The sequence below is a fragment of the Scyliorhinus canicula genome, chromosome 7 (assembly GCF_902713615.1).
Source record: "Scyliorhinus canicula chromosome 7, sScyCan1.1, whole genome shotgun sequence".
Lineage (NCBI taxonomy): Eukaryota > Metazoa > Chordata > Chondrichthyes > Carcharhiniformes > Scyliorhinidae > Scyliorhinus > Scyliorhinus canicula.
Window position 1 is genome coordinate 106,223,963 of NC_052152.1, and position 24,396 is coordinate 106,248,358.

At 43.6% G+C, this 24,396-nt stretch overlaps 1 protein-coding gene across 1 annotated transcript in view; it reads right to left on the reverse strand.

The window, feature by feature from the left end:
* Window positions 1-1,396: 1,396 nt before the first annotated feature.
* The window catches only part of LOC119969249 (importin subunit alpha-4), a 122,414-nt gene continuing 99,414 nt past the window's right edge, over window positions 1,397-24,396 (reverse strand). Inside the window, exons 14-16 of the mRNA XM_038802606.1 lie at window positions 13,981-14,143; window positions 13,687-13,781; window positions 1,397-4,989 (exon numbers count right to left, since the gene is read on the reverse strand). Of these exons, the coding sequence (XP_038658534.1) occupies window positions 4,891-4,989; window positions 13,687-13,781; window positions 13,981-14,143 (357 nt within the window). The 3' untranslated portion in view covers window positions 1,397-4,890. The remainder of the gene's footprint in view (window positions 4,990-13,686; window positions 13,782-13,980; window positions 14,144-24,396) is intronic.

The following is a 24,396-nucleotide window of genomic DNA, read 5'->3' on the forward strand; positions in this document are numbered from 1 at the left end:
TGTGAGAATAAATATTGACTGATTAAAAGGAATAGACTTGCAGTCATTTGTCCACCGTATACAGGTTAAGACGCACTGGTTTAGCGACAGATTACACACCTAGTGCACCCAAGCAAACTACACTTGAGCATAAAAAGTATTCCATTATTTCAACTTTTAACCATAACAAAAGGAAACCAGAGGCTCAAGGCTGCTGCAGCTCCCTCTGTAGCCTAACTAATTACGGCTGAAAAAGACAAAGATGGGCGGCACGGTGGCACAGTGGTTAGCATTGCTGCCTACGGCGCTGAGGACCCGGGTTCGAATCCCGGCCCTGGGTCACTGTCTGTGAGGAGTTTGCACATTCTCCCCGTGTCTGCGTGGGTTTCGCCCCCACAACCCAAAGATGTGCAGGGTAGGTGGATTGGCTACGCTAAATTGCCCCTTAATTGAAAAAATAATTGGGTACGCTAAATTTATAAAAAAAAAAAAAAAAGAAAAAGACAAAGATCATCCCCATTTCAATCTCCAGCTTTTGTTATCTGATGGGTAGAAAGTTGAATGAATGGGAGGCAAGTGGTCGAGATATTTGATCACCATCCAACCTGCTGGAAATGCGAATTTGTACAAATGGCAACAGGCAAAGCAAATCTGTGTACTGCTTTTCTCACATGGGGGGTTTTGATGGCAAGCAAGTGAAAAGAACCAAAAATAGAAATGTCAAATACTTCCAGAAAAAAAACTTGCCAAAAACATTCTAGTTTACTCACCTGTTCAATCAAATGAACAATACAAGTTACATTCTCCTTTATACTTGTAACTTGCATTTTTTCAACAGGACCACTTATTTCTGCATAACATAATATTCTGCGGCCTATCATCACTGCCTTTAAGAAGACTTCACTCCTAAGTCTGGTTGAACCTAATAAAGTTGAGCTACAGTTCCATACTCAACTCGAACCATCCAATAGCTTATAAGTGGGCATTCATGATGGATGAGCCTGCACAATAAGCAGCACAAAAGTATCACAGCCTAGTTGAATCCTGCCAGTCATGCACTCTCCAGCAAGATTATTAGACAGAGTTCACAAGTAGAAACCCTGGCTGAATTGTCCCCATTTTCTAGTCTAGGAGGTTGAAGTCCCACTGTAGGAGCTCTACTATCGTCCCAAATTGAGATCCGCTAATCAGAGTGGGAGCTGGCATTTCTCAATTCCAATTCCAGAGGAAAGAAAATAAAAAAAAATAACGATTAGCAGCGCATAAAACTGCACACTACCTTATCAAATTAACACTTTTTGCACATAGTCATTCTATTTCATACTGTCTCTAAAAGAAAATAAAAAAACAAACTTTATTCAGTGATTACCTTAATTCCAATTGTAGTTCAGTTTAGACATATTGGGGAAAATGCACATCAGTTTGGAATTCTGTTTATTTCCCAAATAGGGTCACTACCACTAAATCCATTGTGCAAAGCAGTCACTATGTTCACAGTTGTGGGTTATGATTTACAATGAGCAATTACTAGAGATTACTCAATTGTGACAGACACTGTATAAAAAGACAAAATGCTGGTAAACTTGGTGTCAGCCTCTCAAAGAAAACCAGGTGAATGTATCAGGTAGACATTGTATTGGAGTTGTCTGCATTTTCTGTTTTATTTCAGATGCCAGTATTTGTAATTGTTTTTGGTCAGAATTCTGCCATCCGCTGCACTCCATTTGCAGCCACCCACTGTAAGTAAACATTTTATCACCAAATCTTCTCAAATGATTTCCCCCGAAATCTCAATGGGAGTTTCTTTTCAACTTGAACTCTTATATACAAATCTTAATTAAATAAATGGTTATGATCACATTTTCACCTCCTGGAGATGCCAATAAGTCATTTAACAACATTTTTATTTTACAAAAGTCATGAAGGGAATTAACTAGTAAAATTATTTTAATGACTTAAAATATCTTAATTACTCGCAGTATGTCTGGATATTGATATGCAAAAATAGGAAGGGAACGATTTTGCTCTGAAATATGCTCCAGGGCTGATGTTGTGTTTCACAAAAAAACTGTATGTAGGTTCTCTACAATAAGCACAGGAAGAGATACTTTTCTGTTATAACTCACCAACATAGGTAAAGCAACCAAGCCACCTGATAGAAGCAGGAAACAGCAGGAAACCCCTCCAAAACAGCTTAAAGCTTATATAAAAACCCAACCATGTTAGTTTGTCACGTAGGCAAAATTATACTCCCCTGCCCCTGACAAAATAAATTTTTTCCCTTAAATAAACCCATGACATGATACTATATTATGAAATACTCCAGACACTATTAACTGTGTTTCCTCTTTGAAACATACGTTGTCTCTTATATCAGAGGTGACCCCTCTTACCTTCATGGGCTGAATAGGCATGTACCAAGGAGCATCGCAGGGCATCTATAAAGTTTAAATGCATGTTCCAATTAATTTGCATAGATTGTGTTTTCTAATGAAGATTAGTCCATTAAGACAGCCCTTCTCAAATCTCCAGGTCAAGAAAATTCAAACAGGACAAATTGTAAAATAACATGGCCAAAAATAGGATCAAGCTACTGGGCTAAGGGAGCTGGACTCGGGTCCTTCATGTGGATCCTGGGCTGCTGATGAGAAACCCACTGAATTGCATCCTGGTGAGGAATCAACACCCAAATTAGGGAAGGAGGATTTTTATTTGGGTGATTGGTGTGTGTGTGTGTGTGTGGTTGGGGGGGGGGGGGGGGGGGGGGGGGGGTCAGGGGAATAATACTTTGACAATTAGATCATTAAAACAAGAGGTAGTATTTAAACATGAATTTGAGTTTTAGATTCTACAATTATTTGATACTGAATGTCCCTTTCCACATAGTAAATCACACACACAACATTTTAAATTCTATATTGTGCGAATGGATATTATGCAGTTACCATATGTAGCAGATTTTACAACATAAAAATATATAGGAAAAACAAAGGCACAATGAAATCCAACTCATTCTTCAGGCAGAAGAGCTGAAATGAGCCACCTTAAAGAGATTTTAATTTAAAATTTATAAAAAGGATATAAATAACCAAGGCCAAAACACTATTTGTATCATTAAAACAGTTTCATCAGCAAGTAAAAATCTTGCAGTTTTATATAGCTTGTATCCTGTAAAGATACAAGACATGGTAGTCTTTAAAGTGGCTCAGTCTTGGCGGCAAGGTATTAAGATGGATATAAACCTGCACAATTTTGTTCATCAATGAGAAACAACTCATTTGCAGAGCTTTGATTGCATTTCTCTGATTCAGTTACAGTAGATACTGCCCACACTTGATAACTACTTTAGTTTCAATGCAATCTTCTGTCCCTTTCCAATAATGCGTGGGGGGGGGGAAAGTTTACATCCAGTCACCACAGCAACAAAACCCATCCCTGAATAGTGTCACCTAGCCTAATACCTACAAAAAAAAACCTGTGTATCTTAAATACAGTAAATAAAGCATTCAACGTTAACGGACCAGATGTACACTTAACTGTAAGCTTCTGTACAGCATTATACAATGCTTACGTTACATTCCCCGTAAAGATTTACACTCCTTTTTGTACATTTTACTCCTTTTCATCAATTTGTTTTAGCCATTTGAATAAAAAGTGTGGCTTTAGATTCTCGTCAATAACACTCAAGTCCATGGCCAAATTTAATGAAACAGCTGCTGGTTCACAGCCATCAGCAGTATCCACAGTAAGGAACGGTCAATTTGCGATGCATGACTGTCTAAGACTGTGTGTCACTGCAAACATGGAAGCTCCACAGTTTAAACCCATTAAAAGTCCAACAATTTAGTTTACTACGGCTTAACCTGAAATTAAAAAATACTGATTCACCTAACAGTTGGAAGCAAGATTCGCAGTAGATTAAATGGTTAATTTAAAGATTTTTTTGGGGCTAGAAACTCAGATTCATCTAACGGAGTGAGAAACCTGAACGTGAATATGAAACATGGTTGAATCTTGCTTTCAGCTTAAAGCAGAGGCTCAAGTCACATCAATATAATAATTGCAGCTCAGGTAAAACACCATGCACAGCATTTGTTAAGTACTTCAAAAGAGCAGGGAGAAAAAATTAAAACACAGGTTCTAGTAGTGGTTGTAGTAATCAGCAGGGGCTCTTTTTCACAGAACTTGCACAAACTGTCAAGAAGTTGTGGTTAAACTTGGCTCCATTCATTAAGTTTAGTTTCCAGCTCTAGTCTGTGAGGCAGTGCAAGCACAACAATCTAGCATGGATGCAAGCAGGATTTTTTTTTTTTTTTTAAACCTCCCTATAGCAAAAAAAAAAGTGTTTTTGCAGTCGCCAGAAAAATAAAAATCCTGGTTTTGGTTCATCCATGGACTACTTTGGCCATGATGGTTCTACAGTATTTGCAAATCCTTCTATTGTAAGCCCCGGTGAAAAGTCTTCTAAAAAAACCTATTTCACACGTCAAAGCCAAGTCTCTTTTTGCAAGTCCCATTAATAAATACCTAATCGTTCAGAAATCTTCCTGTTCTATGTAGAGAGCTACTATCTTGTGTGCCTAATATGCAACGTTGTAAGTGAGACTGCTACTACTGTCACAGGAATGAGGTACCAGGGAGGGAAAGGTATAATCACAGGCGATGTTGGGGATTACCCTCATTTGTTGATATGATAGTTACTCATGGGCTCACAAGAATCATGCACACCTGTCAACAATCCGTGTGGTAGCAAATTTTGGCAATTGCTGAGTGATTGATAATTAGGCTTTTCAAAAAGCATCAAATGTAGATGCGCAGATGTCTCTCGAGCCTCCATCACACTTCTGCTTGGTGAATTTTTTTGGTGTTTTGGGTTGGCAAGGGGCAGGGAAGCTACAGAATCTTCTCAGCTTAGAAATTAAACTCCTTTGTTTGAAGGTTTGTTGTGGGATCGAAACTGAAAGTTCCAGCTTGAGTTGCTTCAGGAAGGAGACTCGGATCTTCATCGATCTATTGAGAGGAGACAGAGGATAAATTAGCATGACTTCCTTGTTGAAACTGGTTTATGTAAGAAATGATTTGGACTATCTCATTTGTCCCATTAACTCTTGGTAAGTATTAACCAATATTTGGAACTCTTCAAGTCTCAGTCAGCAGTTATAAACCATCTGAAACTGCGCTACAGCTTCAAGGTTCAGCCTAAACCCTTATATGTTATATCCCTGTGTTCACTCTTTCCAATCCAATTGCTCTCTGTAAAACACGGAATCTAAACTTTGAGGAAATGGAAGGTAAATGTTCTATTTCTACATCAGGCAGATATGCATTGCCATTCTTAAACATCAGAAAGCTTTAAAAGGTTAAACCAAACTTGTAATTCTTTTCACAGACGATAAAACTATAGAGGATTCACACATCACCAGAAATGTCAACAGACAAGATACTCAAGCCAGTCGTTTCCACACAAATCTTGAGCTAAGGTACACCAAGATAGGTAATTAATGGTCATAATTAATGATCATTGTACTTGCAGCTAATGTCAATTGGCATCTCCCTCCTGTCCAATACCAGTTGAGATCATCTAACTCAGCACAGACTCAGGATCAAAACTGGGAATTTCTGAAATGTATTGTTGAGCTACTTGTTAGGTAAACTCATCGGGAATATACATTTTGAGTAATAGGATCTAATTCACTGCATATTTAAAATGAAAAGCACCACATACCTTATGGACCACATGGAGATAAAAAATAAAATGGAAACTCACTGATTAGACCTTGTACAAGGGCAGCAGTGCGGTTAGCACATTCTCCCTGTGTCTGCGTGGGCCTCACCCCCAGAACACAAAAAGATGCACAGGCTAGGTGAATTGGCCCTTTAATTGGAGAAATAATTGGGTACTCTAAATTTATATTAAAAAGAAAAGACCTTGTACCAAACAGATCACAAAGCCGAGAGGGCAGTGAAGTAATTTACTTCAAAAGTGAGTTGACAGTTTTAAGTATTTGCAATTCTCAAATGATGGCATAAGTTAACAAGTTCAGCTGGTTGGATCCAATACCTTGTTTAAGTGCATATATTCTCTTTTATAAATTTAGAGTGTCCAATTCATTTTTTCTAATTAAGGGGCAATTTAGAATGGTCAATCCACCTAGCCTGCACATCTTTGGGTTGTGGGGGCGAAACCCAGAGCAAACACAGGGAGAATGTGGAAACTCCACACAGACAGTGATCCAGAGCTGGGATCGAACCTGGGACCTCAGCGTCGTGAGGGAGCAGTGCCAGCCACGGCGCCACCGTGCTGCCCTCGTGCATACATTCTCAATGAGTAGACCAAACTAACAGCTGAATGAAATAGTGCAGAAATACCAAGTTTTAATCCTTAGTTTGTGCTAAGTTAACTGCTTTCAGTTAGTACCGCAGTTGGAGTATTACAATTGGCACAGGCATTCCTAAAGAAAGATGAAAATGGCCAGAATTCCAAATCGCAATCTGATAGAACACAGAACATACCGTGCAGGCCATTCGGCCCATCGAGTCTGCACCGACCCACTTAAGCCCTCACTTCCACCCTATCACCGTAACCCAATAACCCTTTGGTCACTAAGGACAATTTAGCATGGCCAATCCACCTAACCTGCACGTCTTTGGACTGTGGGAGGAATCCGGAGCACCCGGAGGAAACCCATGCAGACACAGGGAGAATGTGCAGACTCCCCACAGACAGTGACCCAAGGTGGGAATTGAACCTGGGTCCCTGGAGCTGTGAAGCCACAGTGCTATCCACTTGTGCTACCATGCTGTCCCAATGATGGATCACAGAGTTAACACTCGGATTGGGTACAGTAAGCAATTAGGAAAGCAAGTAGCTTTTGAATATCAGCCGTGGCTCAGTTGGTAACGCTCTTGCCCAGTCACAAGGATCAAGTTGTACTCTAGGAATTGAGCACAAAATTAAGGCTGGTACTCTATTGCAGTACAACAGAGCTCTACACTGTTGGAGGTGCTGTTTATCGGATGAGACATTAAACCAAGGCTCCATGGTTGGATGTAAAAGATCCCATGGTTCTATTATGAAGAAGAGCAGAGGAGCTATCCACTGTGGCTAATAATTATCCCTCAACCAACATCATAAAAACAGATTATCTAGTTATCACATTGCTGTTTGTGGGAGTTTGCTGTATGCAAATTGGCTGCCACTTTTCTTATAATACAACAACTATACTTTGAAAAAAAATACTTAATTGGCTGTGAAGCGCTATGACATCCAATGGCAGGGGAAAGTGCTGTATAAATGTAATTTGTTTTTACCTACAAAGGGATTGGCTAAATGAGTAAAGTAGTATTAGTCCAAGAGATTGGAGTGCAACAGTAAAGGAGTATTTCTTTAATTGTATAATGCTTTGCTGAGACCAGAGCTGGAGTAATGTGTGCAGTTTTGGTCTCCTTACCTAAAGAGGACATGTTTGACTTAGAGGGAGGGCAATGAAGATTCACCAGACAATTCCCATGGTGAGGGATGCTGACCAATGAGGAGGGATTGAATAGACTAGAAAAGTTTTTAGAAAAATGAGAGATGAACTCATTTAAACATAGGATTTGCAAGGAACTGAAAAGGTTGATGCTGGAAGGATGCTTCCACTTGATGAGGAATTTGAAGTAGGGGTCAAGTCTAAAACTAACAGTAGGCAATTATAATATTTATTGTCACCAGTAGGCTTACATTAACACTGCAATGAGTTACTGTGAAAAGCCCCTTGCCGCCACACTCCGGCGTCTGTTCAGGTACACGGAGGGAGAATTCAGAATGTCTAAATTACCTAACAACACGTCTTTCGGGACTTGTGGGAGGAAGCCGGAGCAACTGGAAGAAACCCACGCAGACACGGGGGAACGTGCAGACTCTGCACAGACAGTGACCCAAGCTGGGAATCGAACCTGGGACCCTGGTGTTATGAAGCAACAGTGCTAACCACTGTGCTGCTGTGCTGCCCATCAGGATCAAGATGAGGAGAAATTAATTTTCTCAAAGGGTTGTGAATATTTGGAACTGTCTCGCTCAGACAATGTGCATACTCAAGTCACTAAGTATATTCAAATCACAGATCCACAGATATTTGGCGACTGAGGGAACCACGGGATGAGAATAGTGCAGCAAAGTGTAACGGAGGTCGAAGATCAGCCATGATCTTTATTGGATTGTAGAGCAGGCTCGAGGGGACTGAATGGTTTATGCCTGTCTCTTATGCTTACACAACGAATGTAACTTCCAGCCCACTTTATAAAAAATAACTGTTCAAATAGCTTTTCACTTCCTTTTCTTTTTAAAAAAGGCACTGTTCCAATTATACTGGATTTCCCTTTGAGCTACCTAACTGGGCATCACCCAACAGTCTATAGAGGTCAGTTTGAGAACAAAAGTAAACCACCTTCTTTGCAATATTCTATATTCATTTGCTCGGTCATTCAAAGAGCCAGCAATTCCACCTCAACCCCTCTGTGTTAGATTTAATCATTACTTCTGAATTAAAGATAGAGACATTTTTAACACTGAATATTAACATTTTTATCTATCACAGAAAGTCTTCATGCCTCCAGCGTCGAGCACAAAGAATGGTTATGTTATCACTTTACATTTCACACATCAATGCTGGAGAGCAATTGCAATTTAAAGCAGCAGCATTTGGCACCAAGTACCAACTTCATCAATTAGTGAACAAAAGAAAAATCTAAAATTTGAAATGAAATCAACAATGAAGATAGATATTCAAACGGTATACATAAAAATGGAAGAAATAGAAAACTATTGTTGCAGGTTTCGGCTTAAGACATTCAATTTTATTAACTGGCAAATTTTTGTTTTAAAAGGGGAAGAATAAATCAATATCTCCAATACCAGGGATACTTTTAACTAAAAAAAACACATAGTCTGGCCGAATTTGAATACTTGACCTTGAATTTGTCCCCACAATGTCAGATGTCTCTAATAGCCGAAAGGAGTTCAAGCACTCCTCAGTGACATTACCATTGGAGTGTACTAGCAACATCATCCTGGAAGTTACCATTGAGTAAGTAGAAACTCAATTGACCAGTCTTGTAAATACTGCTGGTACACAAAGGTTGAAGCTGCATATTCTGCAAATCGGTCTTTCATTTCCTGACTCTTCAAAGTCCCTCTACCACCTTGGAAGTACAAGTCAGGAGCGTAATGGTCTTTTTTGTGTTAATCTGTAGGAGTTCAGTTGGAACAATACTCAAGAAATTCAACACCATCAAATACAGAGCAGTCAACTTGATCAACACTCTGCCCACAACTTTTAAAAAATAATTTGTATTAGGGTATTTGCAATTTTTATAATAATAATGTGTTAACCCTTTTTAGGGCATCAGCCCGCAGACCCACCTCTATCTCTCATCTTCCCGCTTGCCCTTACGGTCCTCCGCCAGAGTTTCCTCTGATTCCAAAAGTTCCTGGTAGATATCTGATACCTTTCCCTCTCCGACCCATGTACTGGAGACCACTCTGTCCTGCATCTCCCGTGGCGGCAGCAGCAGGAAGGCCTGAACCTGCCTTCTCAAGATGTCTCTTACCTGCAGAGACCTAAACCCATTCCCTGCTGGCAATTCAAATGTATTCTCCAAGGCTTTCAAGTTGGGGAAGCTCCCGTCTATAAATAGAGCCCCCATGCTCCTAATTATGGGAAGCACAGTAGCATAGTGGTTAGAACAGGTGCTTCACAGCTCCAGGGTCCCAGGTTCGATTCCCGGCTTGGGTCACTGTCTGTGTGTAGTCTGCACATTCTCCCAGTGTGTGCTTGGGTTTCCTCCCACAGTCCAAAGATGTGCAGGTTAGATGGATTGAAATTCCCCTTAGTGTCCAAAATGTTTAGGTAGGTTACCGGGATAAAGATGATAGGGTGGAGGCATGGGACTTAAGTAGGGTGCTCTTTCCAAGGGCCTGTGCAGACTTGATGGGCACTTCTGCACTATAGATTCTATGAATTCCTGCTCTCTGCCATCTCCAGAACTCACCATCCAGCCTACCTGGTACAAACCGCTGGTTATTATAAAATCGGGGTCCAAACCGATGCTCCCTCCACTCTCTTATATCTCCTCCACTGCCCCCAGATTCTCAGAGTCGACACCACCACCGGACTTGTGGAGTATCAGGCCAGCGAGAATGGAAGAGGTGCCGTTATCAGTGCTCCCAAACTTGTGTCTTTACATGACGCTGCTTCCATTCGTTCCCACACCGACCCTTCCCCCACTAGCCACTTGCTAATCATGGCTATATTCGCCGCCCAGTAGTAATTACAAAAGTTTGGTAGTGCCAACCCACCCTTCCCCCGACTGCTTTAACTTATGCAGTGCCTCCCATTCGCGGGCCACCTGGATTCCCAGAAACCGAAAGCTCTTCCCTACCATTCTAAGCGGCAGCTCTCCCAGTCTCTTCTCCTGCCCTCTCGCCTGTATCACAAACATCTCGCTTTTCCCCATGTTCAATTTATACCCCGAAAAATTACCAAATTCCCCTAGGATTCACATAACATCCCCCATCCCCTCCAATAGGTCTGAAATATACAATAGCAGATCATCTGCGTAAAGCGAGACCCTGTGCTCCACACCCCCAAACAAGCACTTTCCAGTTCCATGGCCAATGGCTCTATGGCCAGGGCAAACAGTAGCGGGGAGCAGGAACACCCTTGTCTCGTCCCTTGGTGTAGTTTAAAATACCCCAACCTCAACCGGTTCATACGCACACTCGCTACTGGTGCCTGAGAGTAACCGCACCCAGTCAATGAAGCTCTCACAAAACCCAAACTTTCCCAGCACCTTCCACAGGTAACACCACTCCACCCGATCAAAAGCCTTCTCCGCATCCATCGCGATCAACACCTCCATCTCCCTTCCTTCTGAGGGCATCACGTTAACATTTAAAAGCCTTCGAACATTGGCCTTAAGTTGCCAGCCCTTTACAAATCCCGTCTGGTCTTCCCCTATCACCCCCGGGACACAATCCTCTATCCTTGTGGCCAATATCTTAGCCAGCAGTTTGGCGTCCATGTTCAGTAAAGAAATTGGCCTGTATGACCCGCATTGCTCCGGATCCTTCTCCTGTTTCAGGATCAATGAAATCGAGGCCTTCGACATTGTTGGGGGAGGACTCCCTTCTCTCTCACTTCATTAAATGTCCTCACCAGCAGTGGGCTCAATATCTCCAAAAACTTCTTATAGAATTCCACCGGGTGGCCGTCCGGCCCCAGGGCCTTGCCCAACTGCGTGCCCTCCAGCCCCTTCCATCATTTCCTCAATTTCAATTGGGGCTCCCAACCCTTCCACCAGATCCTCATCCACCCTCGAGAACCTCAACTGACCCAAAAACTGCCTGATCCTCTCCACCCCAGCCGGGGGGTTCCGTCTCATATAATTTGCTGTAAAGGTCCTTAAACACCTCATTCACACTCACTGGGTCCAGGACTGTGATCCCACCTCTACCCTTTACTCTCCCTATCTCCCTGGCTGCCTCCCTTTTTCTGGTGCGTTAACATTCTACTTGCCTTTTCCCATACTCATAGTTCGCCCTTCCTGCCTTCCTCAGCTGTTCCACCGCCTTCCCTGTAGTCAACAGCCCAAACTCCGCCTGTAACCTCCGTCACTCCCTCTGTCGCCCTGCGTCTGGGGCCTCCGAGTATCTCCTGTCCACTTGGAGTATCTCAACTAACCTATCCCTCTCAGCCCATTCCACCTTTTCTCTGTGGGCCCGTATCGAGATTAATTCCCCTCTGACCACTGCCTTCAAAGCTTCCCAGACCGTTGCTGCAGAGACCTCCCCCGTATCATTTGTTTCCAGGTAGTTCTGGATGGACTTGTTCACCCGCCCACAGACCGCTTCGTCTGCCAACAATCCCACATCCAGCCTCCATAGCTGGCGTTGCCCTCTCTCAAAACTAACCGTAGATCCACCCAACGTGGATCTCACCATTATGTACCTGCCCCCCCCGTCTGACACGATTCTCCCTGCCTCGAATGCCACCCGTTTATTATTCAAAATCGCTACTCCCCTGGTCTTTGGGTCCAGCCCCGAATGGAATACTTGGCCAACCCACCCCTTTCTCAATCTAGTCTTGTCTCTCACCTCACCCCCCCACTTGGACATACATATTCAAAGCATCACATTCCCCAGTAAAGAAACAGCAGAAAAAACAGTGGAAAAACAACCACTGAACCCCCCCCCCCCCCACCCAGCAAGACAAAGTTAACTTTAGCCATCGAAACAGCTCCTTATGGCACATAACACTACTTATTCAAACCAGCACAAAACTGATTGTCAACAAATCGCCATTGCAATACTCTCCCCAAGGATTCAGTGTCTTTAGTTCACATCCAGTCTTTTTTCCCTAATGAAAGTCAATGTATCGTCTGGTGTTTCAAAGTAAAATTCCCGGTCCTCATATGTGACCCACAGACGCGCTGGGTACAACATCCCGAACTTCATCCCCTTCTTAAATGGGCTGATTTTGCCTGATTAAACCCGGCTCGCCTCATGGCCATAATCCGTGCCCAGGCCTTGATAAATGCGCAGCTCGCAATTCTCCCACCTGCTGCTCTGTCCTTTCTTGGCCCACCACAGAACGCTGTTCCAGGAACCGCTGCATACATACCACCATCACCCTCGGCGGCTTGTTCGCTCGGGGCTTCTTCGCGAGGGCTCTGTGCGCTCTATCCACTTCCAGGGGCCGGCGGAACACCTCAGCCCCCGTCAACCTCCCCAGCATGTGGCCCTCGCATCCGATCCCTCATTGCCCTCAGGGAGGTCGACGATACTCAGATTCTACCTCCTGGACCCGTTCTTCAAGTCCTCCAGCTTATCCAGCATTCTTTTATGGCGGTCATTCATCATCTCCATCTTGGTCTCCAGCACGGTTATGTATTCCTCGTGCTCGGACACCTTTTTCTCCACTTCCTGGATCGCACGTCCGTGGATTTCTTGGTTCTGCACAACCTGATCAATCGAAGCCTTGATCTCGTCCAACGCGTCCTTCTTAAGCTTTCCCGCATTGCCAGCTCTGCTTGCGTCTTTCTTGTAGAACTTTGTCTTCTTACTCGCCCACTTCTGGTCCAATTCTCCATACACTGTAGGGTGATTTCTCCTCACTGTCTCACTCCTTACCGATTAATCCCATAAAACCGAGAAAAAACCGGGGGGGGAAAAGGGTCCAAAAGTCCATCACAGGCGGGAGCTATCAAATGTGTGACCTACTCCTCCATGGCCGCCACCAGACGTCAACTCTGGATAAATTTACTTCCGGATTTAAATGAAAGGCGATTGTGGCAGAAGTCAACCATCAAAAGGGGCAAAACCAGTGTTTACTTCTGTCGCTCCAGCTACAAGTCGTGGTTTTGTTGCAAATGTTAACAAGGACAGAGGGGCAGCTGATTGTCATTTGCACTCTTGCTGAAATGGTACTGCTCTATTTCACAAGCAAAGAAAAACAGTGACTTCCTGTGTTAAGTATTTGCACAGAACCAATACCCACAAGGAACAAACTTGCTGCTCAATGGCGAGTTGAATATTTATGACACTGCACATGTATCTCGTCGACACTGAGGAATTAAGATATCTAAGACATATTTCCAATATCCACCTGCCCCCTCCCCAGAAATCAACTGCCTGTCAGCGAAACAAGAAATCAATTTTCTACTTACATCATCACCAGAGAAGTATTGATCTATGATTTCATAAGCTAGTTTATAGATTTCTTCATTTTCATGTTGCTGCAAGGCTTCTATTTTTTCCAAACCTGTCGGGGAGAAAATTAGAAGCTGTTGAAACAATTGTAAAGATCATTTTGATCTACGAATGAAATACTGATGGAGCAGTACAGACTTTCACTAAGTTTTATCTGCAATCTATACACATACTTTTTCAGTTCCCATGATTTAAATGGGCATGCCAAAAATGGATTTCATATGAGAAAAATTCATGTTCTGAAAGCTTACCTCCACATTCCTCTATCATTTCTGCTATTGTGCTTGCTTCCTCGCCAGCCATTTTTAGAATATTGTTCAGTCCATCAAGCACAACTTGCACTACCTGAGCATCTTTAACTCCCAATAAATTACAGAAAGGGGGGATTACGTTCTGTTGTACAAGATACTCAACCTGGAATGAAAGGAACAAAATAAGTTGCAAACTTGTTCCATTGAGAAAAACTCATGCATAAATGGTATTTTTAATTTTTTGGTTGCAAGACCATTAATTCAATGCAGTTTTATGGAAAGACAATTAAGAAAGCACAAAATGCAACAGTTATAAGTCAGTTTTAATTATAATTAATTATAATCTTTTGTTACAATTGAAAGTGCCAACCTTTAATTATAAATATTTTTCAGGTTGCTCCTTTAAAGTGCTCTTCTACAGACCCCGTACCCATTGGGGCTGCAAGTTCCGATAGCGACTCAGGCATTGTCAGAGTATCAACCTATGACTGATATTAGCCTCTGTCATATGGTAGTATGAAATTTCAGGGGGGATCCATTTTGGACTAGGAAAAGGCACCAATCTATGATGGCAGACAAATTTGACCCAACAGTTTCTCAAGAAGTGAACCATCTGTCATAGGTTGGGATGAACTATGCCAGTTTTAAGGAGCAACTAAAGCACAAAGGCCATTTGGCTTTAATGGGCACATGATACAAGCATTTTTTTTCATCAGAGTGAAGAGTGCTATCCAACTTGAGAAAAAGTAAATGCCTGTGGAACTCTGGCCTCTATGAAGAATGCATGAAATGAGGTTGCATGGTTGGTGATCAGGAGTTCTTCAAAAATCCTGCACTGCAGGCAATGAAGAATTCTGTTCTATTCATTAATGAGCTGAACCAAAAGGCAATGTACATACAAAGCTGCATTGTTTTATTAAGGCTATGTTTCAGGATCAATCATTGCTATGGGTTATTCAAGAGGTTAAAGACGTGTTTTCTGACACCCATCCCTTCAGGCCAATGTATCTGGTTCGGCCAAAAGTAAATTGCTGATTGCTGACGTGGTTAACTTGTCTAGCCCACTGACCATACAAGCAAATCTTTTCTGCTCACTCAGTTGTTACTGCTGCCACCACTGTATTGCAAAGTCATCCTCTTTGTTATAGATCTGAATGCCATCTAGCTGTTTCTGACAAAGCCATACAGTTTCAGGCCATCCTTAAATTGTTTTAAAATGTTGCTTTTGCCTATCGTGCAAATGTTTACCATGTCTGAGCACATATGCCACATATATCAATAAGAAGTCTTACAACACCAGGTTAAAGTCCAACAGGTTTGTTTCAAACACGAGCTTTCGGAGCACGGCTCCTTCTTCAGGTGAACCCGTGCTCCGAAAGGAGCCGTGCTCCGAAAGCTCGTGTTTGAAACAAACCTGTTGGACTTTAACCTGGTGTTGTAAGACTTCTTACTGTGCTCACCCCAGTCCAACGCCGGCATCTCCACATCATGACATATATCAATCACACACGTATATCCTTCCCAACGGAGCCAAACCTTTATTTGCATAGTCTTGACATTGATTGATTTTCAACAATTCTGCTCTGTGATAATGTGTTCCTACCTTTTGAGTTGCACCACAAGTTTGATGGCGAATAGCAGAGTCAGGGTCCAGAACATTGGGATGTAATAAACTTGGAGCATTAGTCTTAGTGTAAAACACGATGCCACGCTAGCTGACTGATTGTTTCAGCCTGCCAAAGGAGCAATTCATGTCTCCAATGCAAACTCATACATTTCTTGTTTGAGATGGTCAGTGTTTGTCAACACGCTTGACAGTTTGGTGAAGTCCACTGCCACATTGAGTTCAGTTTCTTCACTGTCAGTGGACTGTTGGACATATTGTTTGCTATGTACAGCATTTTACATAACTTCTCTTTCCTTCAGGTTGATAGCAAACCCATAATTCCTGAACAGCTAAAAATAAATCTATGATCGGTGAACGATCTTGGCACTTGTTCATCAGCAATCTAGAAAGCATTCCTCTGACCTACACTCTGCTCAAATCAAGCAGGTCCGCAAGCAAGTCATTCTTTTTTTCAAAAATATTTTTATTCTCCTTTTTCACATTTTCTCCCAGATTTACGCCCACCAACAAAACAATAAGCAGTAATACAAAGTATTTTTAAAAAACATTTTTTTTAGAATACCCAATTCATTTTTTCCAATTAAGGGGCATTTTAGCATGACCAATTCACCTACCCTGCACATCTTTTGGGTTGTGGGGTGAATGTGCAAACTCCACACGGGCAGTGTCCCAGAGCCGGGATCGAACTTAGGACCTCGGCGCCGTGAGGCAGCAGCACTAACCACTGCGCCACCGTGCTGCCCGAGAATACAATGTCAATCCCCATATCAACAACAGCAATCCCATCCTCCCATCAAACCCCCAAACAGCAGCCTGCATGTTAACATAGACAAATAATAAAAGGGACTCAGGAATCGCCCATAGTCACCATTAACACATAACAGTCCCCCTCCCCCCCAACCCCCTAATGTTCAATGTTATCCAATTCTTGAAAGTGCATAATGAATAATGCCCATGAATTGTAGAACCCTTCCATCTTTCCCCTCAGTTCAAGCTTAGCCTTCTCAAGATTTAAGAATTCCAACAGGTCACCCTGCCACGCCAGGGCACAGGTTGCTCTCCATACCAACAGGATCCGCCTTCGGGCGATTAACGAGGCGAAGGCCCCCGCCGGCTGGTCCGACACCCCAAATATGGCCTCCCGAGGGCCCGGGTCAACCTCACCCAGGTGAAGTGTGCTCTATATACCACCTTCAGCTGTATCAGCCCCAAACTCGTGCACGAGGTGGAGACGTTCACCCCAGTGGTGACAGTAATTGCTTTCAAAATGGAAAGGCACGCCCACACACAGACACTATGTGGCATGGTAGCACAGTGGTTAGCACTGCTGCTTCACAGTGCCAGAGTCCCAGGTTCGATTCCCAGCTTGGGTCACTTTCTGTGCGGAGTTTGCACGTTCTCCCCGTGTCTGCGTGGATTTCCTCCAGGTGCTCCGGTTTCCACCCACACATCCCGAACCCCTCCTCCATTCCTTCTCCAACTCTTCCGCCCAATTTGCTTTGATTCCTTCCAGTGGTGCCTTCTCCTCTTCCAAAATAGCCCCGTAAACCGCCGACACTACTCCCTTCTCCAGTTCCCCATCGTCAGCACCTCCTCCAGCAATGTGGAGGCAGGCTCCACCGGGAAGCTCTGTATCTCCTTCCTGGCAAAACCGCAAACCTGCATGTATCTAAACATTTCCCCCTTTTCCAGCCCATATTTCGCTCCCAGCTCCTTTGCAACAGTGTTACCCACTGTGCTAACAGAACCATGCTGACTGTGATTAATCACCACCTCTCCAAATGCAGATTCATTCTGTCTCTCAGAATTGCTTCCAATAGTTTCCCCACCACTGAGATTAGACTGACTGGTCTGTAGTTTCCTGGTTTATCCCTTCCTCCCTGCTTGAAAAATGGTACCACATTGGCTTTCCTCCAGTCTTCTGGCACCTCTCCAGTGGCCAAAGAGGAATTGAAAATTATTGCCAGCACACTGCTATTTCCTCCCTTGCCTCACTCAACAGCCTGGAATACATTTCATCCGGCCCTGGAGATTGGTCTATTTTTAAGCCTGCCATACCACTCAGAATCTCTACTCTGTCTATGTTAATCTCTTTAATTTTATTACAGTCCTTCTCCCTGATTTCTATACCCACATCGTCCCTCTCACAAGTGTGGAATCAGAGGAGATAGGGGAAGCGTTAAATGGATATTTTTTGTCAGTGTTTACACTGGAGAAAGACAATGTTGTCGAGGAGAACACGCAGGTTCAGTCGACCAGGCTAGATGGAATTGAGGTTCAAAAGGAGGAGGTGTTAGCAATTTTGGAAAATGTCAAAATAGATAAGTCCCCTGGGCCAGATGGGATTTATCCTAGGATTCTCTGGGAAGCCAGGGAGGAGATTGCAGAGCCTTTGTCCTTGATCTTTATGTCGTCTTTGTCGACAGGAATAGTGCCGGAAGACTGGAGGATAGCAAATGTTGTCCCCTTGTTCAAGAAGGGGCGTAGAGACAACCCTGGTAATTATAGACCTGTGAGCCTTACTTCGGTTGTGGGTAAAATGTTGGAAAAGGTTAAAAGAGATAGAGTTTATAATCATCTTGAAAAGAACAAGTTGATTAGCGATAGTCAACACGGTTTTGTGAAAGGTAGGTCATAGAACATAGAACAGTACAGCACAGAACAGGCCCTTCGGCCCTCGATGTTGTGCCGAACAATGATCACCCCACTTAAACCCACGTAACCCGTATACCCGTAACCCAACAATCCCCCCATTAACCTTACACTACGGGCAATTTAGCATGGCCAATCCACCTAACCCGCACATCTTTGGACTGTGGGAGGAAACCGGAGCACCCGGAGGAAACCCACGCGCACACGGGGAGGACGTGCAGACTCCACACAGACAGTGACTCAGCCGGGAATCGAACCTGGGACCCTGGAGCTGTGAAGCATTGATGCTAACCACCATGCTACCGTGAGGCCCCGTGAGGTCATGCCTCACAAACCTTATTGAGTTTTTTGAGAAGGTGACCAAACAGGTGGATCAGGGTAAAGCTGTTGATGTGGTGTATATGGATTTCAGTAAGGCGTTTGATAAGGTTCCCCACGGTAGGCTATTGCAGAAAATAAGGAAGTATGGAATTGAAGATGATTTAGCGGTTTGGATCAGTAATTGGCTAGCTGAAAGAAGACAGAGGGTGGTGGTTGATGGCAAATGTTCATCCTGGAGTTCAGTTACTAGTGGTGTACCGCAAGGATCTGCTTTAGGGCCACTGCTGTTTGTCATTTTTATAAATGACCTGGAAGAGGGTGTAGAAGGATGGGTTAGTAAATTTGCAGATGACACGAAGGTCGGTGGAGTTGTGGATAGTGCTGAAGGATGTTATAGGATACAGAGGGACATAGATAAGCTGCAGAGCTGGGCTGAGAGGTGGCAGATGAAGTTTAATGCGGAAAAGTGTGAGGTGGTTCACTTTGGAAGGAGTAACAGGAATGCAGAGTACTGGGCTAATGGCAAGATTCTTGGTAGTGTAGATGAACAGAGTGATCTTGGCATCCAGGTACATAAATCCCTGAAAGTTGCCACCCAGGTTAATAGGGCTGTTAAGAAGGCATATGGTGTGCTAGCCTTTATAAGCAGGGGGATTGAGTTTCGGAACCACAAGGTCATGCTGCAGCTGTACATAACTCTGGTGCGGCCGCACCTGGAGTACTGCGTGCAGTTCTGGTCACCACATTATAGGAAGGATGTGGAAGCTTTGGAAAGGGTTCAGAGGAGATTTACTAGGATGTTGCCTGGTATGGAGGGAAGGTCTTACGAGGAAAGGCTCAGGGAATTGAGGTTGTTTTCGTTAGAGAGGAGAAGGCTGAGAGGTGACTTAATAGAGACATATAAGATAGTCAGAGGGTTAGATAGGGTGGACAGTGAGAGTCTTTTTCCTCGGATGGTGATGACCAACACGAGGGGACATAGCTTTAAATTGAGGGGTGATAGATATAGGACAGATATCAGAGGCAGTTTCTTTACTCAGAGAGTAGTAGAGATGTGGAACGCCCTGCCTGCAACAGTAGTAGACTCGCCAACTTTAAGAGCATTTAAGTGGTCACTGGATAGACATATGGATGAAAATGGAATAGTGTAGGTCAGATAGGCTTCAGATGGTTTCACAGGTCGGCGCAACATCGAGGGCCGAAGGGCCCGTACTGCGCTGTAGTGTTCTATGTTCTATGTTCTAACACCGACACAAAGTATTCATTTGGAACCCTACCTACATCCTCCGGCACACAGGCAAATTACCACTGTGGTCCCTAATAGTCCCTACTAATTCCCTAGTTATCCTTTTACCCTTAATGTACTTGTAAAACAACTTAGGAGTTTCCTTTAGTTTACCTGCCAGTATCCTTTCATGTCCCCCTTTTGCTCTCCTAATTTCCTTTTTAAGTTCCCTCTTGCACATTCTATACACCCCTAGGGTTCTGCTGTATTGAGCCCTACGTATCTGCCATAAGCCTCCTTTTTTCTCCTGATGCAATGCTGTATTATCCCATGATATCCAGGGTTCACCAGATTTGCCGGGCCCAGCCTTTTTCTTGATTGGAAAATGTTGGCCCCGCCCTCTCCCTATTTCCTTCTTGAATGCGTCCCACTTCTGTCACAATTTTACCTAAAAGTGTCTTCTCCCAGTCCACTCTGGCCTAATTATATCTGATGAAAATACGCCTTCCCCCAGTTTAGAACTTTGATCTCAAGCCCATCCTTGTCGTTTTCCATGCCAATCTTGAATCTAACGGAGTTATGCTCGTTGTCTACAAAATGCTCCCCCACTAATACTTCAACCACTTGACCAGCTTTGTTACCGACAATTAGTCCAGGACCGCCCCCTGTCTTGTAGGACATTGTAAGGGGCCCTTGTAAGAGGCTGGTTTAGCACAGGGCTAAATAGCCAGCTTTTAAAGCAGACCAAGCAGCGCAGGTTCAATTCCCGTGCCAGTCTCCCCGAACAGGCGCCGGAATGTGGCGACTAGGGGCCTTTCACAGTAACTTCATTTGAAGACTACTTGTGACAATAAGCGATTTTCATTTTTTAATTTCATATCTACGTACTGGCTTCAAAAGTTCTCCTGGGTATATTTTAAGAATTCCGTTCCCTCTAAACCGTTCACAGTTTGGCTTCCCCAGTTAATATTGGAGAAGTTGAAATCCCCCACTATCACTATCCTATTACTTTTATACTTCTCTGAAATTTGCCTATAATATCTGCTCTTATATGTCTCTCGATCTGTTATGGGGCCTATAGAACACTCCTAGCAATGCGATTACTTCTTTTTGGTTTTTAAGTTCTACCCATGTGGCTTGAGTTGAAGAGCCTTCTAAGATGCCATCTCTCCTTACCTCTGTATTTTGCTTCCCTGATCAAAATTGCAAACCCCCTCCTCTTTTACCCCCTTCCTTATCTTGCCTGAAGATCCTGTATCAAGTTCTTCTCTCAACCATGTACTCAGTGACAGAAATGACATCATACCCCCATGTTATAATTTGTGTCCTCAATTCATCTGCCTTGTTTCATCAGGCTTCTTGAAGTAAAATAAATCTCAAATCTTGCCAAACTCCTTTGTGACTTAACTGGTCTAGACATTCTGTGCCTTCCTCACTCGCTTGATGTCTCTTCTAATTTTGGCTGTGCATCTATCCCTGCTGAACCCTCTCTCAGGTTCCCAGTAGACAGGAGGCTTCATGTGAGTTAGCAAATGATAATCAACAAACGACATGATGAAAAGCTCAAAAAAATTTTGGGAGAAAGATTGACATGATATATGAATGAATGATGAAACTTGAAAAAAGCCAGGACATGCGGATAAAGCTGTTTAAAAAAATTAGATCTGAGGTTTTATAAACATGGATGTTGAGTACAAAAGTAGAGATGATGCTAAAATTATACAAATAATTGATTAGGCAGCAATTAGAATATGCTACACAGTGTTGTGTTTTCTACTTTAGGAAGGTGGCACGGTTCGATTCCCGTAACAGCCTCCCCGGACAGGCGCCGGAATGTGGCGACTAGGGGCTTTTCACAGTAACTTCATTTGAAGCCTACTCGTGACAATAAGCGATTTTCATTTCATTTCATTTTTCATTTTCAAATGGCATCAGGACGCCTCATATAATTTAAGAAGATTAATATGCAGGTGGTATAAGGCTCACTATGCACGTCAACAGCCATTATTCATAAAGCAGTCATGACGCCCTCATTATTCAGCAGGCCAGTGTTTGACGAGGAAGAACAATGCTGGGCTGGGGTGACATAGGAGCCACGGTCTAACGTCTTCCAAGGCTTCTGAGTTAATTGAATCCATAACAGCAGAACACCTATGGTCATACCAGGGATGAGGGGCTTCACTTATGAGGAAAGACTCAACAAACTTGCTCATTTCATTTAAAAAAATGTGGTTAAGAGGAGATCAGACTGAGGTGCTCAAGATTAAGAGCTTTGGAGAAGGCAATTTAGGAAAAAATAGTTCCACCAATCAGTAAAGCATAAATGAAAGATTTTTAAAAATATATATTCTTTCATGGAATGTGGGCATCACTGAAAAGGCCAGCATTTGTTGCCCATCCCTAATTGCCCTTGAAATGAGTGGTCTGCCATGCCATTTTAGAGGATAGTTAAGAGTCAACCACATTGTTGTGGGTCTGGAGTCACATTTAGGAAGATTTCCTTTCTGAAAAAGCACTAGTGAACTAGATGTGTTTTTACAACAATTGACAATAGTTTCATGGTCACCATTACTGAGACTAGTTTTTCAATTTTAGATTATTACTCAAATTCAAATTTCACCAGCTGCTGTGGTGGGATTTGAACCCCTGTTCCCAGAACATTAGCCTGAGTCTTCTCGAATACTAGCTCAGTGATATTACTACGATACCACTGTCTCCCCTTAAATGCCACCAAAAGAACACAAGTATCATTTAAGGGATAATTTATTTTATGCTTTGGGTTGTGAGGACACAGAATGCTGCGACCAGAAATAGAATCTATTAAAAGATGAGTGAAGTGGACTTCTGGTGGTGGCCACGGAGGAGTAGGTTGCACATTTGATAGCTTCCACCTGTGACAGTCTTTTGGAACTTTTCCCCCAGTTTATCCCATAAAATTCGGGGGGGAAATCGGTGAAGAGTGAGACAGTGAGGAGAAATTCCCCTCCAGTGTATGGAGAATTGGACCAGAAGTGGCCGTGTGAGAAGACAAAGCCCTACAAGGAAGACGCGAGCAGAGCTGGCAACGTGGGAAAGCACGGCGTAGAAGCAGGGCCGCAGAGACAGCACAGTGGTCGACGGAGCAGCTGGTGAAGTTTTCTGAAGTTGCTTCGCCAAGCTTAAGAAGGACACACTGGACCCGATCAAGGCTTCGATTGATCAGGTGGTGCAGAATCAAGAAACCCACGGACGTGCGATCCAGGAGGTGGAGAAAAAGGTGTCCGAGCACGAGGAATACATAACCGTGCTGGAGACTTAGATGGAGATGATGAATGACTGCAAGAAAAGAATGCAGGACCTGGAGAATAGATCCAGGAGGCAGAATCTGAGAATCGTCGGCCTCCCTGAAGGCAGTGAGGGATCGGATGCGAGGGCCAGTGTGACGAACATCCTGGAAGTGGATAGAGCGCGAAGAAGCCCCAAGCAAACGAGCCGCCGAGGGCGATGGTGGTACGTTTATACCGATTCCTGAACAAGGAACCCGTTCTGCGGTGGGTCAAGAAAGAACGGAGCAGCAAGTGGGAGAATTGTGAGCTGCGCATTTATCAAGACCTGGGTGCGGATTTGGCCAAGAGACGAGCTGGGTTTAATCAGGCAAGAACAGTCCTCTTTAAGAAGGGGGTGAAGTTCGGGATGTTGTACCCAGCCGCCTGTGAGTCACATATGAGGAACGGGATTTTTACTTCGTAACACCAGACGATGTATGTACTTTCATCAAGGAAAAAAGACTGGAGGCGAACTAAAGACACCAAATCCTTGGAGAATACTGTAGTTGGTGATTTGTTAAAAATCACTTTTGTGTTGGTTTGAATAAGTAGCGTTATGTGCAATAAGAGGCTGTTTCGATGGCTAAAGTTAACTTTGTCTTACTGGGAGTTGGTTTGAGGGGTGGTGGTTTCTGGGGTTGTTTTTCTTTTCACTGTTTTTTCTGATGTTTGTTGACCGTTTTTTCTGATGTTTGTTTACTGGGGAATGTGATGCTTTGAATATGTTTGTCCAAGTGGGGGGAGAGGGAAAAGAACATGGGGAGACAGACTGTTTGGTGCCATGGGTGGGAGCTATCAAGTCAGCTGACTCAAAGAAGCACAGTGGGGGGCTGCAAGTGCTAAACTGGAGATTGAGAGAGACTAGATTAAGAAAGGGGTGGGTTGGCCAAGTATTCCACTCAGGGCTGGACTCAAAGACCAAGGGGGTAGCAATCTTGATCAATAAATGAGTGGCATTCGAGGTAGAGAGAATCGTGTCAGACATGGGGGGTAGGTACATAATGCTGAGTGGGAAGCTGGACGGGGTGCGGGTGGTACCCGCGAACGTATGTGCTCCGAATTGGGACGATGTGGAATTTATGAGGCGGGCGTTAGGTAAGATCTCAGACTTAGAGTCACATAACTTGATTATGGGGGGAGATTTTAATACAGTCATTGATCCTGAATTGGTTCGGTCAAAACCCAGGACAAGGTAGATGTCAGCCGAGGCAAAGGAATTGAAGAGGTTCATGGAACAGATGGGGGGAGTAGATCCATGGAGATTTGCACGGCCAAGAGCGACGGAG